Here is a 16,566-nt window from a genome sequence, read left to right as displayed (position 1 = left end):
ATTAGTGCTCAACCTTTATGACAGTGCTTGTGAAACAAATATAAAATTGCAATGTATGATGCAGACTAACCGAAAAGTTGTGTGTATCGGTTTCTCTCCTTTATAGCAATTTTCCATGGTCTGGACACCCTAACCGTGATGGGCATTGCGTTTGCAGCCTTTGTGATCGGAGCACTCCTGACAGGGGCCTTGTGGTACATCTATTCTCACACAGGTTAGTGTGACTGTTGACTATGAGTTGGTGAACAGCTTGTGTTCTTGCCACACAGTAGACACTCAGTGTTTTGTTGGACGAAATCATGAATGAAAGAGAAAGTTCATTCCTACTATTTTTACATTTACATATTTGGCCTAAATTGGGTTTTACAAAAGTATAATTTGCCATAAACAGTGGAAAGAAAAGGAATGTTTAAACTGTTTGTGCTAATTGCAATTGTGATGTTGGTGAAATTTAGCTGCTAATAAAGCTGCTTTGTTGTTAGAGTTTAAAGTTAATGCAGACAATGTACAGAAATACAAACCATTCTGTCAAAACCAAAGATTTAAGGATAGGCATATAAATTAGAGGAGGTGAAAAAGAAAGCCAAGATTTTATTACCACACCTGCCAAGGTATTGAGCACTGTCCATCAGAGTCCTTAATCAATGACTTAAACCAGATTTTCTCAACCTTTTTTTAACCCATGCTGTGTCTTCTTTGATAAAACATTAAATTGTCATGTTTTTCTTAAAGTTAAATTTTCTAAATAGATTTCCATGAACTGAAAAAATGAAATAAAAGTGATGAAACAGAGCACTTCATCTTCAAGCTATTATCCCTCAATCTTCAAAATTCAGATGTGCCCCTCCCTACCAGTCCCAAGGTTGAAACAGAGTGGCCTGATGAGAGAACCTGTTCTGACCCCAATACAGAAAGCAGGCCAGCAAAGGGAGTCTTCAGTGCCATGGAGAAAGAACAAAAGGATTGCCCTGCTATTGCTTCTTTCTTAGTTTCTTTACAACTATGGGAAGGAGTGACATGCATTTTGAGGCACTTTAGAGAACTAGTTGGTCTTGTTCTTGTTTGTTCTTGGATCCTTGTGGTTTTACACTGTGAACCTAGGTAAACTGTGCTAGATTGATCCATCAGAGGCAAGTGGCAGGCCCAGCTTCTCTGTTTCGAATTTCATTAATTGTCCATTAAACCAATGAATGCCATGATCTTTGGCTTCCCCTTGGGCCAAGCTGAAAGGATGGCTGATTTAAAGGGGAAGGAAGTACCTACCGAAAGATATTTTGAAGAGTCATATCTTTACCCTCTTGATTGCTAGACAAAACCTCAAGTTGTTGAGAATAAAAGCATGACACAGTGATCCTCGGGTAGTTAAAAGTGTCAGATTCTTTTTCATCAGAATTTTCACTTTAAATACCACATGTCCTGACTGAGGTATTTTAGATTATGCCAGAAGGAGAGGAATGGACTCATCATGCCTAGCATGGGACATTCACCCAAAAGTCAATCTCTTGGCAAAAACGTAGAAGACTTTCTAATAGAGGGGCTTTGAGTCCTCAAATGCTTGTTTCTAGTCAGGATACTTTGAGTGAAGTATGTTTATGTGAAAGATTAAAAAATGACTCCTCATAATCCTAGCATTTTGGGAGGCTGGGACGGGAGGATCGCATGAGCCCAGGAGTTCAAGACCAGCCTGGGCAACATAGTGAAACCCTGTCTCTACAAAAACACACAAAAACTAGCATGGCATGGTAATGTGCATCTCTTGTCCCAGCTGCCTGAGGTGGGAGGATCACTTGAACCTGGGAGGTTGAGGCTGAAGTGAGCTGTGATGGCACCACTGCACTCCAGCCTGAGCAACAGAAAGAGAAGTTGTCTCAAAATAAATAAGACTCCAGTGTCATGATTCTGAGTATTATATAACCATCTGTGAATCAGTTTAGGAGCATTCTTCCTCATGAACAGTTTATAAACGGACCAGAAAGATAGCATTTAGCAGAGCAGCACTTTAGAGTAAGAATTTTGTCACAGGAATACTGACATGTTCAGATCTCAAGCTAACAGTTCTTTGCAACTTTTCCAACCTCCTGCCTGGCTGAAAGGTGCTAGGGCAGTTGGCAGCATATGTTGTCTGTTGGGAATGAGTTTGATAGTACTCCAAAAAGACTGGGTCACCCACAGATGTTTACCATGTGCCTGCTCAGCCACTGACTGGCCTTGGTCACACAGCTGCACTCTCAAAGCTAATCTTGGGCCAGGAAGCCAGGTCCAGGCAGAATATAGGGCAACCAAATGACACTCACTACTGGAACACACCCCACTGAAATCCCCCCAGTAATCCAGACTGTTACCCACAGGCAAGCACACAAACCTGACAAAAAGCAAAGCTTGGTTGTATGGCATGTATTCATGCTCATTGAATTTGGAAGTCTGCTGTTACTGATCCTTTTTCCCCTAAGCCAGAGACTTCAGGAGGGCCTTTAAAGTACTGTTCATGTAGAAATAGGTTTGTAAGTAAATTTAAGAAAAATGAAACCAAAGACCTGCCTCTTGTGATGCTTTCCAGCAAAATGAATTACACTGATTCAGAAGGTAAAAGGTTTATAGACACTGTCATTTGGGCTTAAAATCCTTTCACATGACTTATGAGACAGCTTCAAAATTACTTTTTATTAAAAACTGTAGCCTCTGGTTCATTTTATAGATTGCTCTTGAGGAATACGAGCATCACACAAGCATGAAGAAGACTCACCTCAGTACCACATGATAGTTCTTTTCTGGAACCCCTTCAGTTTCTTACCTGGGTCAGCTAGCAGCAATTTAGATTAATAAGGAAGATTATAATGCAGTGGGCAATGGGGAGAGCTACGATACAAATACTACCTCAGTCCATTCAATTTCAACAATAATTGAAGCTGTGGAACTCACAGATCGTATATGCTGTATTTGGGGGTTCAGATAGCATCTGCCTCTGTGTGAAAAACAATCCTTAATTTGAATGACTTTCCCTTTGTTTACGCTTTCCATTCCATGTGCAGCACAGAGCACAAAACCAAGTCACAAATTTGGATTGTGGATATCTACTTACATACCTGGAATGTGTGTTAGCCTACAAAGACGGGGTTCCCGCTTTATCATAGGACAACTCTGGGCACAATAAGAGATATTCCCTTGAGGCTGGATTAATTCTGTTTGGAAAACTCCATTCCTAAAACTTACATTCTCTTCTAAGATGCTGTAGAGAGGAGGGGTGCTTGGGGGCTGAAATGGTGCTGGAACCATAGAATCTTCATGCTCCTAGGGACCCTACCTAGTTCAGGGATCCCTAAGTTCTAGTCCATGAAGTCCCTAAAATCACATGCAAAATCATATCTGGTTTTTTCTTGAAGGGAGGAACAAATGCTTTTATTTTTATTTTCTAGTAAAACATTTTAGCTTTATTAAAGTAGTACATGCAAGTAGCTTAAAGGTTGAAATAATCCTACAAGACTTGTTATGAAAAAAATCAAACCCCTACTGCCCCACCTTCTTAACTCACTCCCCAGAGCATTCTTTTTGACACTTAGCTCATCCTTTTGGATGTTAATCCATACTTCTAAATACCATGAGTATATTGCTGCTTTTTGACTTTGCAGGTTTAGACCTTTTTTGTAGACCCCCTGTTATGGAAAATGTCCCCTTCCCCCGCCATCCTGTTAATAGAAATATGCTGACATTTTGGTTAGATCAGCATTTACTGTTTACATTATTATGACTACCTAAATGCTAATCACAGTTAACTCATGTATAATATCCTGCATGACTTTTAATTTTCCCTAGAATTATTATCTTTCCCCACCCTACCCCATTAGCTTAATTTTCTTTTCTTTTCTTTTCTTTTTTTTTTTTTTTGAGATGGAGTCTTACTCTGTCACCCAGGCTGGAGTGCAGTGGTGCAATCTTGGCTCACTGCAAGCTCCGCCTCCCAGGTTCACACCATTCTCCTGCCTCAGTCATTAGCTTAATTTTCTGTATATTTATCATTATTTCTTCTGCTGACCCTGCCAGCTGTCTCAATCTCCTTTTAATACATTGAGACATATGGAATGTTCTACTGATTCCTTTTCTTCAGCTCTTTCCTGGAGCCTCTGACTTGCTCCTGTCTGAACCAGTTCCCTCCATTTCTGGACGCTGCTGTCTTCCTATGATCTTCTTCACTACCATTCTGTGCATTCCGTTCGCTTCTCTTTTGAGTTGTGGATGTCCTGTGTCATGTATCTCCTGCCTTTCTTGTTCCTGGTTTAAAGTGTACATAGGAGGCAAATGTTTTTCACACCCTGCGTGTCTGAAAATATCCTCGTTTAACAGAAACACCTGGTAGATAGTTTGGCAGGGTATAGAATGTTAGATTATAGACACTTTTTCCTTTGGACTTTTGAAAGCCCTCCTCATTGTCTTCTAGCTCTGAGGATTGCTGTTGAGAAGTTCAGAGCTGTGCAGATTCCTGATCCCTTTTGCATATGACCTGTTTTTCTTTCTGGAAGAAATTTTACAGTGATGTCTCTTGAGTTAGATGTATCTTCATACGTTGTGCTGGTCAATAATTGGGCCCTTTCAGTTTAGAAACTCCTGTCTTTCGGTGCTAAGAGTTTTAAAAATGATTTTTTTTTTCTCACCCCCTTTTTTCTGTTTTCTCTCATTTTAGAAATCATTTTATTTATTTGAAAGTTGAACCTCTTGTCCTTTAATTTTCCTTTCTTCCCTGTTTTCCATCTTTCTACTTTCTTTATTTTCTGGGAGTTTTTCTCATCTTTATCTTTCAGTTATCTACTGAGTTTTTAATACTGGCTTCAAATTTTTAAATTCCAATAACTTTTTTCCTATGAATTTCTTTTCCTTAAAAAAAAAAAAGGTTCTATTCTTGTTTCATGGGTACAGTGTCATCTGAGAATATTAATATAGGATTATTTAAGAATAAGGAAATGCTAAACTGTGGGTGCGACGTATTGATTGTGAACTTCCTTAGGGTGATCTGACTGGGCCATGTTATTGATGAACCCCTGATATCTCATCATCAGATCTTTCCTCTTTAGCTCATCAGGCTTCCATAAAATATGTTTTTCTGTTTCCTACTTGAAAGGTATAGGACTGGCTGTTGAAAGACCTTTATAATGGGCATTGATTAAAATAGACTGACATGGCAACAAATTATATTTGGTAAATAGACACCAGAAAGCAAATATCCAGACTTCCTGCCCAGGGTATAGTCCTGGCACTTTTCCCAAATGCAAATAATCAAGCGCATGGCAACTTCTACAGGAGACAAATTTGTTACATAGTTACAGTCAGGACAGGAACCCTCCTTTCTTGATTCAGCGTTTCACTGTTGCTAGATGAGGCAAGGCCATCTTGCTTTATCTCTTTTTAGGCTGAGCAAAAGAAGCCCAGGTGAGCCAAAATATGTATTAACATATATTTGCTGAGTCCCCCCCCTTTTGAATGTGGCACTGTTGCCCTCAAATGTGCCTGGTGTTGATCATTCCTGGAACCTTCAGTTTCCTTCTCTTAAGAGAGTAAACTTCCCCTCTTCTTCCTGGATTAGGAAGGGCAGATCTCAGCGCAGTGGAGTGAGGGAGGAAATGCAGAGAACTATTCTGCTTCTCATGTAGTTCAGCCAACCCCTCTTGCTTATAGCCATATATTCAAGAGAGGTTTCCAGAGGTGCCTAATGCCACCATTCCCTTAGTTTTTTAAGGGTTCGGTGACATAAATTGGTTGTTTCTCAGTTTTTCCCACTGTTGGCTTAGGTTTCAGCTCTCTTGAGTCTGCCAAGTCAGTTGCCACTCACTCATTTCCTCACCAGCTTCCAATATTTTATTGTTGTTATCTTTACTTTTGTTATCTTTGTTCTCATGTGTTTATGCCTTTAAAAATCCATTTACTGTCATTGTGGTAAGATTTGGGAAAGGAATGCAAGTCAGTGCCTTTAAATGCACTATCTCTATGCAAAGTCGTACCCTTGCTTTTTGTTTGTTTGTTTGTTTTTTGTTTTAAATCAGTTTCTTAAAGGGAGTCCTTGGAAAATTATTAGTCTGCATCAACATTTCCTTTTTATATAGCGAGAAAATTGAGCCCAGAGAACTGATGTGACCAGCTCAAAGTTACACAGGCACAGCAGTCAGGACTGGAACCTTGCTTTCTTGATTCAGAGTTCACTCTTCTTGTCTCTTGCTATTGTGTTATTACAAATTCAAAGGTCATGTAGCCATAATCTTTTTATCTTCCTTCTGCTTATTAGATAATAAACATTAATTAGCAAGTATTTTAGTTTTTCTTTTTGCCTCTGTTTAGTATCAGCTAAATTTTTTTGGTTTGTTCACTCATTTATTCGTTCTTTCACTCACTTATTCAACGGATTTTTTAAGCTGTTGTTAAATGCCAACACTATTCTAGGCACTGGTAAAATAGCCATGAGCAACACAAGGTCCTTGCTGTCGTGGAGTTCCCATATATTCAGAGGAAGAGAATAACCAAACAGACTGATTATAAGCAGATTGGCTCGAGCAGAAACCCAGCTACAGGCACACATGCCAACCTTTAGGAAAGCAGTGACCTGATGAACTCTGTCAGAAAAATGGAGAACTGACAAGGGAAGTCTCACTGGAGAAGGAAGAAGTGTTTCTAAGCTGAAGAATTAAGTTTTCTATTAACCTCTCATGGAAACTGAGGGGAGGGTGAGAAGAAGAGGGAAAGGTATGAATGGCCAGATGCTCTGGGAGGTACTTTGTTTTTTGAGAGAAAAAGACACACCAGCAGACACCAGGAAAGCAGAAGGCATTCATCTTAACCTCTGTGTTTAATGGTTTTATAAAATAATGATATGAGCATTTGAGTGAAAAGAGAGTGGAGCCTGCCTTCTTCATCGTCACATTGGGATTTCCATCTGTTCCAGCTGCATCTGTCTGATCCCTGGGACTTGGTCTCTTGCCTCCTACCTTATCACACCTTAGCCTATCTTCTTGCTGTTTCTCTTTTCATCGGGCTACGCTTGGGAACCTGGAGAAACCGCAGGCCTCTGAACACATTGGCACCTCTAGAGCTGCTCCTAAAGAAAACCTCTTACCTGACTCGGGTGGACTTTTGGGTATGCGCTTGACTTTTGCTTTAAGAACACATGGTGTGTTCTGTGGAGGGCTGTTGAAAACTGCCCGATGAGTTGGGACGGGCACACCTAATTCAAAACCTCAGCATTTTATTATGCTGTGTGAAACAGTGTTCCTTCCACTCTTAGATTTTTTTTTCTGCTTACACATCAGAGCAGCCTTAAAGTTGAAAAAGCTTTTATTGCGCATTTCTTGTTTTAAGTACGCTCACCCTGATAACCCTGTGAAGTAGCGATTATCTCTTTGTTGACTAAAGGGAAACACAACTAACACACCTGCTGAGGTAGCAAGTCTAGCCATTGAACAAACCACAGCTTCAAGTCCAGTTTCTGACTCGGGTTGAAGTGACAGCTATGGGGGACAGCCTTCCTCCTCCACCTGGCTTTTCTTCTTCTTCTTAGTTATTATCAGACTTTGCATCCTATTCAGGGGCCACAGAGGCAAGGAAGATACCACAGAAAACCAAAGTCTGTATACAAACAGGTTGGCCACACTGCAGGAATATAGAAAGAAAGTAGTAGGCAGGACACTGTGAAAAACTTTAATTCTTGATATAGTCTTTTCCCCGTGACTTCTAACAACATCTAACTCACCCCTCCTGGAGAATTTTGCTGCAAAAGAAGAGTCTTTCGCTTGGAGACTGGGGAGGAATGAAATTTGAAAATGATAAAAAGTGATTGAAGACTTCTCTAAATTAAAGGTAGTATTGTTCACTCTGCTTAAAGAGTGAGCTTGTGAATTAATTACAGTTAGGATATCAAGAAACTGAGACATTAATACAAAATTGCATGCAGCACATAGACCTAGAAGAAAATATCTTTGTTTTCTTTCTAGCATCAAGGAATATTAAATCTAAAGTACCCCCAGGTATATGGTTTTCAATCCTATGCTTAAATATCTCCTGAGAAGGAGATTCTATAAATTCCCTCTATAACTAACCAATCCTCATAATCAGCAAGTTCTTTTCTGACCTAAATCCCTATTCCTGCCATTTAAACTCATTTCCTCATGTTCTGCCCTCCAGGGAGATAAAGAACAGCTGTCTGCTCCTCTTTGTAATAATCCTCATGGACAGTGTTTGCAATAGTCTCCTTTGCCCTAAATAGCAAGCTTCGCCTCACCTTTCTTTTTAACTCTTCTGTTGTTTCCCCACAGAGTCCTCCAGTGCTGTTCACATCTTTCCTGAATAGTTTCTTCCCCAGGACCTGCCATGGTGAAAGACTTAGAAATAAGAATCCAGTTGTAATATAGATGCCAAAGAGGTAGCAGGAAGTCAGATCTGGACAACACCATGCCATGCTAAAGAAAGAAAACATTCTCCATTAAGAAATGGGGTGTTTTTTTTTTTTGGTGTGGGTTGTTTTTTTTTTTTTTTTTTTTTTTCTGCTTCTATTTTTCTATTTTTCTTTTTTTCCCCCTGTAGAGACAGGTCTCTCTATGTTGCCTAGGTTGGAGTACAGAGGCTCTTCACAGGCGAGATCATAGCTCACTGCAGTCTCTAACTCCTGGCCTCAGGAGATCCTCCCCCTTCAGCCTCCTGAGTAGCTGGCACTGTAAGTGACCGCACCTGGCTTTTTCTATTTCTTAAGGCATCTCTGGCAGTTATCTAGGCCCAGCCATAGCTAACTGTGAGATGGGCGGAATTAATGCTCAGTGTTCTTATCCTCAGTGTACCCTCCTCCTCGAGAGTATATCAGACACCAAATTCCTCTCTCCCCTACTCACTCTCCCTCCTCTCAAATCTCTGTTCCCTCAGTGTGGTTTGAGATTTTAGGAGGAAAGCATGAAGACTGAATACATTTCCTCTGCTGGCCAAGTTTGATATTTATTTACGAGCAAGGCGCCCTCCTTGATTTTCTTAGATGTGTTAATTGGGCCTAGTCTGCTTAGCCACGAGGTCCTCCCTGCCCATTTCCTTTAGGAGCAGCCTGGTTATATTTGTCACCCAAGGGATGTTTTAGAGAAAGTTAGCGCTCCACAAAATCAGAGACCACTGCAGTGGAGAGCAGACAGCCAAAAGACCCATCTCAGAAAACCCGGGGGTCTCTGTTGGCCCATTAAGTAGAAGCACCTGCACATTCAACTTTCTTCCTCATGGTGAATTTTTCTGTAGCATCACTTCCATTTGACAGTGAAAAAACTTTTTCTTAATTCTGTCAAAAGGTAAGAGTTTTTTGTTTGTTTGTTTTGTTTTTTTGAGATGGAGTCTCACTCTGTCACCAGGCTGGAGTGCAGTGGCGTGATCTTGGCTCACTGCAAGCTCCGCCTCCTGGGTTCACGCCATTTTCCTGTCTCAGCCTCCCAAGTAGCTGGGACGACAGGTGCCCACCACCCCACCTGGCTAATTTTTTGTATATTTAGTGGAGACGGGGTTTCACTGTGGTCTCGATCTCCTGACCTCATGATCCACCCACCTCGGCCTCCCAAAGTGCTGGGATTACAGGCGTCAGCCACCACGCCCAGCCGGTAAGAGTTATTTTTAAAACATGGTTATATTGAGAAACCTTGCATCTTACATGTGAAAATAGCCACAGAAGTGGAAAGGATGGTCTGAAGAGGGGACTTTCAATATTTCCCAGCAGATTCTCAGATTCACCTTGGCCCTTTATTGGATCAAAGTCAATATAATATTGGGTTAACCTGACTTATCCAGCTGGTGAGATGTATCCTGCAGTCTCGAGTGCAGAGGCTTCTTTATTTGTTTGGGGTTTTGTTCTGGAGTGTTTTGCATCACCAGAACAAGAGTTTCCAAAGCTCGGGAAGTTGAAGGTCTCTTTAATAGGCACTGATGAAAATAAACTGACATGGCAACAAATTATATTTGGCAAATAGACGTCGGAAAGCAGATATTCAGGCTTCCTGGGCAGGGCATAGTCCTGGCACTTTTCCTGAATGTGAATAATCAAGCACAGGGCAACTCCTGGAGGAGCAAACTTGCTCCCTATTGCTAGATGAAGCAAGGCCTTCTTACTTTTTTACCTGCTATTGGGCTGAGCAGACAAAGCCCAGGTGAGCCAAAGAAGAAAAAGATGGAGTTGCCTCCTGCTTTTCAGATGTATCCTTATTTAAATAGGAAAATGTAAGTTTAAAATGTGGTTCATGCATAGCCACCTTAGTCCTTCTAATTGATTATGTGAGGATCTAGCTGGGTATGGACCAACATGTGGTTTGTAAGGGAGTCGAATTCGTAAAGCATATCTAGAGTTGTTTGGGTCTCTGGAGGTTTTTTGTTTTTGTTTTGACATCAGGATAGTTAAGAGATTTGATTCCCTTCTAGAAATAAAGCTTCTACTCTGGGGAAAGTGAATTTTTGGCAGAAAGTTATTGCCATGGGGGCAAATTTCCCCACCCTTAGTTATACACACACACGAAGAGTAGAGGGCAGTGCTGGGGAGTGTCCAAAACATAGGTTTCCAAAAAAGTCAAAAGCAGTGTTTCAGCTGGGCATGGTGGCTCACGCCTGTAATCCCAGCACTTTGGAAGGCTGAGGTGGGCAGATGATGAGGTCAGGAGATCGATACCATCCTGGCTAACACAGTGAAATCCTGTCTCTACTAAAAATACCAAAAATTAGCCAGGCATAGTGGCACGTGCCTGTAGTCCCAGCTACTCGGGAGGCTGAGACAGGAGAATTGCTTGAACCTGGGAGGTGGAGGTTGCAGTGAGCCAAGATCACGCCACTGCATTCCAGCCTGGGGGACAGAGCGAGACTCCGTCTCAAAAAAAAAAAAGCAGTGTTTCTCCGCTTCTCAGGAATATTGACCCCAGTCCCCTATCCATCCCGCCAATCCCAGAAGAAAAGATAATTAGAGGAAGTACAACAAGGGCCAAACTTACAACAAGCACATAAATACTTTGAGGTTGATGCAAAAGTGTGTATAACTGTGTGGTTCATGAAAGGGGTGACAGGAAAAGCTGTAACCAGACCCAGGGACATGAGCCAGTTCTACATTTTGCAGAACTGCTTTTTTCACAGAGGCTTTTGAGGGGCCCCAGAAAGAGAATGGAAGTAATGGGGCCAAGTTCCTGCACTGGAGGGCAGGGCCTTTCCTTGAGTGTTTTGTTTTAATGAAGCAGCTGGGAGGGTTGCTTATCTCCGGCTGATAGATGTGTATTTCAGCATGACAGGAAAGAGGAGGCTCATTCATCAACAGGCCTGGCCCTCTGGGGTTTCCCACATTGAAGGAGGGGATGCTGCTTACAAGAAGTTTATGAAGTTTATGCTCTGGCTTTTCAAAGTAAATGCAGTGTTTTTTATTGGAGAGCCCTGATCACTTTTCCCTACCTAGAGCCATTTTTTGAGGGTTGCACTGAGGCCAGTTTTGCCAAAGAGAAGTAACTCTAGGGCCTTTTGCACTGTTAAATGCAAACCATGTGTGTGACTTGAGGTTTCCTTCCTCTCCAAAGCACTGCACATTTGGCACGATGAATGGCTTTAACTAAAATGCAGTGGGGTGTGTAATGAAAAGTGGGATGCTTAAAGTCTTAGGAGATACTCACACTGCACCCCACAGGGAACCTCAGTGGGGAAGAGAGGCCATTCGCTGGCAACTGCAGTCCCCATTTGCAAACAGCTAAACCCCTTCCCCAAAAGGTTTTTCCAATAGCAGCTATCCCCCACCCCAATTTCTCAGGAAATTTATCTGTTTGGCACACAAGGCTCTCTCTACTGTAGCTAGGACAAAGTCTATATTTCACTACTGTTTTTAACAAGTGCAATTCAGAACAAGGCTCCCAAGCTTCCAAGGTTCTCTTAACTACAATTTAAAGGTCACACCCTCCAAATCCTACAATATCTTAATGAGAGAAGACGGACAGTGTTTCCTGAATACAGGTGCTGGTCAGTTGCCAGTTCACACAGACCAAGTGGTGGTGTTTTCATCAAAGGTTGTAGACCCTGAAATTCAGGGACTTTGTCATCAACTGTCAGAGGTCTTAGCCACTAGAGCTGCCTGTCAGTCAGCTGTCTTCTTTTTCCTATTCATGATGTTTTAAAAATAAAACAACAAATAGCAAAACCTTGTTTTAGAAGGTATTCCAGCCATCTAGGATCTAGTCTAGTTGCTTCTGTCCCTGGTTGAGAAAAACATCAGTTAAAATGGCAAATGCGGAATAAATGGTCTTTTCAGGAATGCACATACATAATATGCGTCTTTCTCTGACTCTACCTTTTCTTTATTAACTGCAGGGGAGACCGCAGGAAGGCAGCAAGTCCCCACCTCCCCGCCAGCCTCGGAAAACAGCAGTGCTGCCCACAGCATCGGCAGCACGCAGAGCACGCCTTGCTCCAGCAGCAGCACGGCCTAGCCCAACCCAGCCCAGCCCAGCCCAGCTCAGCCCAGTTCAGCTACTGCCAAGGGCAGGACCAATGACTGAGCCTCATGTCCAGACTCAGAGGGCTGGATTTTGGTTCCCTTGTAAAGACAGAATGAATTTCAGTATAAAGATCACCCATTCTATTCACCCCACACCCAGGGCTAATATAAACATGACCCTGGGCTTCTGTACCACACTAGAATTCATGTGAGAAAGCTAAAATGGTGGTCTTCTCCACCAGCCCCTCACAGGCTTGGGGGTTTTCAATGTGAAACACATGCCAGTTTTAAAAATGCTGCTTTGTCCAGGTGAGAAGATATAATTTGGGGCCCTGAGTTTTACCCAGACTCAAGGAGTTGGTAAAGGGTTAATAGCCAGATAGTAGAACCAGTGAGGAGATGCGGCCAAAGATTCTTTATATCTGAACCAAGATGTAAAACAAGAAATGGCTTTGAGGCTTTCTAAGCGTTCCTCCTGTCTAATTCGCACCTTCGTCTGGATGCACGCTTCTGACTTTGCTGCCACACCCTGTGGGGTCTGATGTGTCCCTTGATGGGTGCTGCCCTCAGGGACTGCACCCTGACAAGTGTCAAGGCAACATTCCTTTCTTATGCCCTGGGCCAAAACCAATGCTAATGACCTTATCTGCTTCCTGTTTCTTCCCATACTTGCATACACCACTGCAAAATGTCTTAATGCAAATGTTGTATTTCTTACAAGCCTACAGAAATTGAAAACGACCAAAATCAGGAACCACAGATTTGTGCCCATTCCTAATATTTTCTTCTGACAAATTAATGTATAAATTGAGGTGAAATTCAGTTATAAAATCAAGGAGAAATTTGCACAGTGATATATTTCTATGTGTATGCAAGTACAAGTATATAATATATCATCTGGCACATTCATTTTCTCAGCTGGAGAAAATTTGAAAATGTCCTTATGCTTTTAGAGTTGCAACTTATTCTTAAGTATATTTGCTAGGGTGAGTGTTTCCACTCAAAACATGTCAACTTAAAAAAAAAATAGGCCCTTTTATAAAAACCAAACTCTAGCAAGATGCAAATGTATGGCAAATCCTGCTGGTCTCCAGTTGGTTATCCGAATAGTGTCGCCAATTCCACCAAGACAGTGCTGAGATTGGAAAAGGGCACTTACTTGGATTGCCTTACTCCTCTTGCCTTAAATATATCCCAAACTCAAAAAGGGCTTGAGGGGAATTTCATTAAATGGAATAATAAGATGCCACTTTGCAGCTAAAATAAGCTCAGTGATACCTCTATGTTAAAAAAAAAAAAAAAAAAAAGCGAGAGAGAATGCCAGAGGGAAATTATCATGCTAAATTATTTTACTGCTGAAGATAGCTTCATTGCAAATTATTCTTTTTCCAGAATTCCCCCAAACAACTTAGAATTCCATAAGTAGAACAAGTTAGATTCTGCCCCCAAAATATTCTTAAGCAAATCCCACTGCCCTTAAAAGAAGGAAGTTATGCCTGGTTGTCTGTGAATGGAACCTCAGTAGGAAATGCTGATGAAGCTTAAAACCTTAGGGCAATGTCTACACGGGAAACAAGTATGTGGAAATTGACAATCATTTTTACCAAATCGTTGAGTAATAATCTGACTAACCTAATAGATATAGACATTCAATAAGGAAAATTTTAACCAAAACAGATTACTTTAGGGCTGAGATTTCCAGGCTATCTACATTGATCTACTGAAAAGTTTCCAGATTTCCATATACAAAGGAAGAAGACATGAGTTTAGAGAATTTTTTTCCTTTAATTTTTTTTTTTTTAACAAAAGGGTATCAGAGTAGATGACCTAGATTACGCTACCTGTGTTTGAAAATAATGCGCTTTGCCTAACCTTCAGTGGAATGTATTGTTTTAGCATATTCTATGTATAAAAAAGTTTAAAGATGTCTTCAAAGAAGACTAGAGTCTTTAAGTCACTTATAGCTATATTTTACTACAAAATCTGTGTATAAAGATATATTTAAGTGTTTTAGATAAATTTAAGTTACTCCATATGAAATGTTTAATTTCAGCTACTGTGAATTCTTTTGATCAGTCCTTTGCTTTTTTAAAAAACCCTTTCCATCTTGTTAAAAAGAAAATTAGCTATTAGGAGATATTAAAAGATCGATGTCTTAGAAGGGCAGAGTTAAAACCTTCTGTAATATATTTAAATATATATTTTTAAGAGAGATGCTACATTGCCAATGATTTTATAAATAATTTAAAATTAATTTACAAATTTATAGATGCAAACCAAAAGATTTTTTTAAAAGAGAGAGAGAGGAAAAAAATCACCTTTTATTTGTTTGGGTCTCATTGTCAGAAGTATTCTCCAGATCAAGAAATCTGTGTCAATAAAACCTAATCTCATATTGGGAGAGTGAATGTTGTTAAGTATTTCTGAAATGTTTCTAAAAAATGAACATTAAAAAAATAAGGTATTTTCTCCCTAGCTTCTCATTGCAGTATTTCTAATTGCTTCACACTTTACAGTTTTAATACAAAGTACAAGCTCTACTTTTATAACATGTTCTACAAGTTTCTTTAAAAGTATTGTTGTATTTCAGCTGAACTCTTCTATCTGCCGTCTTTTGTTATTTCTGCAGGCTACACCCTTAATTTGCAGAGGCCATTTTGTTTTGTTTGTTTGATGCTGAAGCTGTTGTTGAAATGTCCTAAACTCCAAGGCAGATTGTCTGTATAATACGCTATAGCTTTTCACCATGTGGTGTTTACCAGCTGTTACTCTGTATTTTAAAAAGCCAGAGATTTCTTCTGTCTAAACTGTTTCTATAGCATTTTCTAAACAAAAAAAAAAAAAAGGTTTTTTCCTTATCTTGGAATAAGATTGTAAATCCATTTCTTGCGTGTGTTCTTAGTGGGCATGATTGTGTGTGTGTGTGGGGTGCTCACACGCGTGCCAGTCTTTTTGTACTGTAACTACCTCATGGTTCGAATGATTGTACTGCTGGTTGTGTTAACAGAGCACATTTTGTTGGGTGAATCCTATGTGATTTTTTTCATGTTTGTTTTATCTGGGGTGGTTCATGAAACTGACAGATGTTTTTCTAAAAAGGACTATTATCAGTTTCCAAATACAATACTTCTCTCTTCTGGTTTTTCCTGAATGAGCCTGATTTTGTTGCTGGTTTTTATCATCTATGAGGGTAAAAAGAGTACCCTTAAAATCCCTGTGGCCAGTTTGAACACCCCTATTGTATTCTTTTCTCTGTTCAGTGTGTCAGCTATTTTGTGAAGATGCTTAGATGTATAGTTTTGATAACCACAGTTTTAAGTCTTTTATCTGTGCATAATAAAAAGATATATCAATTATTAATATGTGTCTTGTCTTGTCATCATTAAATTCTACCCTCAGGCTGATGTAACTTTTTTCACTGTGACTTTCTTCTGAATGTATCGTCTGCTCCGACTGTGTTGATGAGGAAGAGGGAGGAGAAAGGCTGAGGTGCAGAGCAGAGGGAAGGGTGTACGGACTATAAGAAGAGTGCAGCGGGAGCTGTCGCTCTTCTCAGAGAAACGTGGCAGGGGACTTGGAAGTGGGTGTCTAGCCCTGGAAACCATTCCTGGGCCTTCTGTCAATCTCCCAGAGTCAAAGAAAGAAAAATAATACGTGTTTAAGGTCTACTATTTTTAGCCCCTTCAAATACCCCAGTGCTGCTTCCAGCATTCCATATCTCCAGATGGTACCACCGTCTTCCAGTTGTCCAAGCCAGAAACCTGGGAATTTACAGCCTCTTTGGCTCCGCTCTAACCAAATCAATAAGTCCAAGTGTTATTCTACCTCTAAAATGTCTCTTTCTTCAAACCACTGACTTATTCCTACTCCGGCTGTTGTTGCACACTGCTCAAGAGCCATTGTCTCTTGAGTTGAGTCATTGCAGCAGCCTCCTAACTAGTATGCCAACTTTCCATTTTGCTCCCTTCAATTCTTTCTCCACCATGCAGCCAAAGTAATCCTAAAAAGACTCCATTTTGAGGCCTTTAAGTAATTCCCCAATTTGCCTTCAGGCTAAAGTGCAGATTCCTAAGCGTGGTTCCGAGGAGGCTAATCTGCCTGCCTTCCCAGCTACTTCT

At 40.7% G+C, this 16,566-nt stretch overlaps 1 protein-coding gene across 4 annotated transcripts in view; it reads left to right on the top strand.

The window, feature by feature from the left end:
* TGFBR3 (transforming growth factor beta receptor 3) overlaps positions 1-15,808 on the top strand; it is a 226,348-nt gene extending 210,540 nt beyond the window's left edge. For all 4 annotated transcript variants that reach the window (XM_025395686.1, XM_025395675.1, XM_025395665.1 and 1 more), the window contains 2 exons: positions 107-214; positions 12,322-15,808. In XM_025395686.1, coding sequence (XP_025251471.1) covers positions 107-214; positions 12,322-12,440 — 227 coding nt within the window. In that variant the 3' untranslated portion in view covers positions 12,441-15,808. The remainder of the gene's footprint in view (positions 1-106; positions 215-12,321) is intronic.
* Positions 15,809-16,566: the final 758 nt, after the last annotated feature.

This window comes from Theropithecus gelada, chromosome 1 (assembly GCF_003255815.1).
Source record: "Theropithecus gelada isolate Dixy chromosome 1, Tgel_1.0, whole genome shotgun sequence".
NCBI lineage: Eukaryota > Metazoa > Chordata > Mammalia > Primates > Cercopithecidae > Theropithecus > Theropithecus gelada.
The sequence above is the reverse complement of the archived record's forward strand: the minus strand, read 5'-3'. Positions and strand labels throughout refer to the sequence as shown.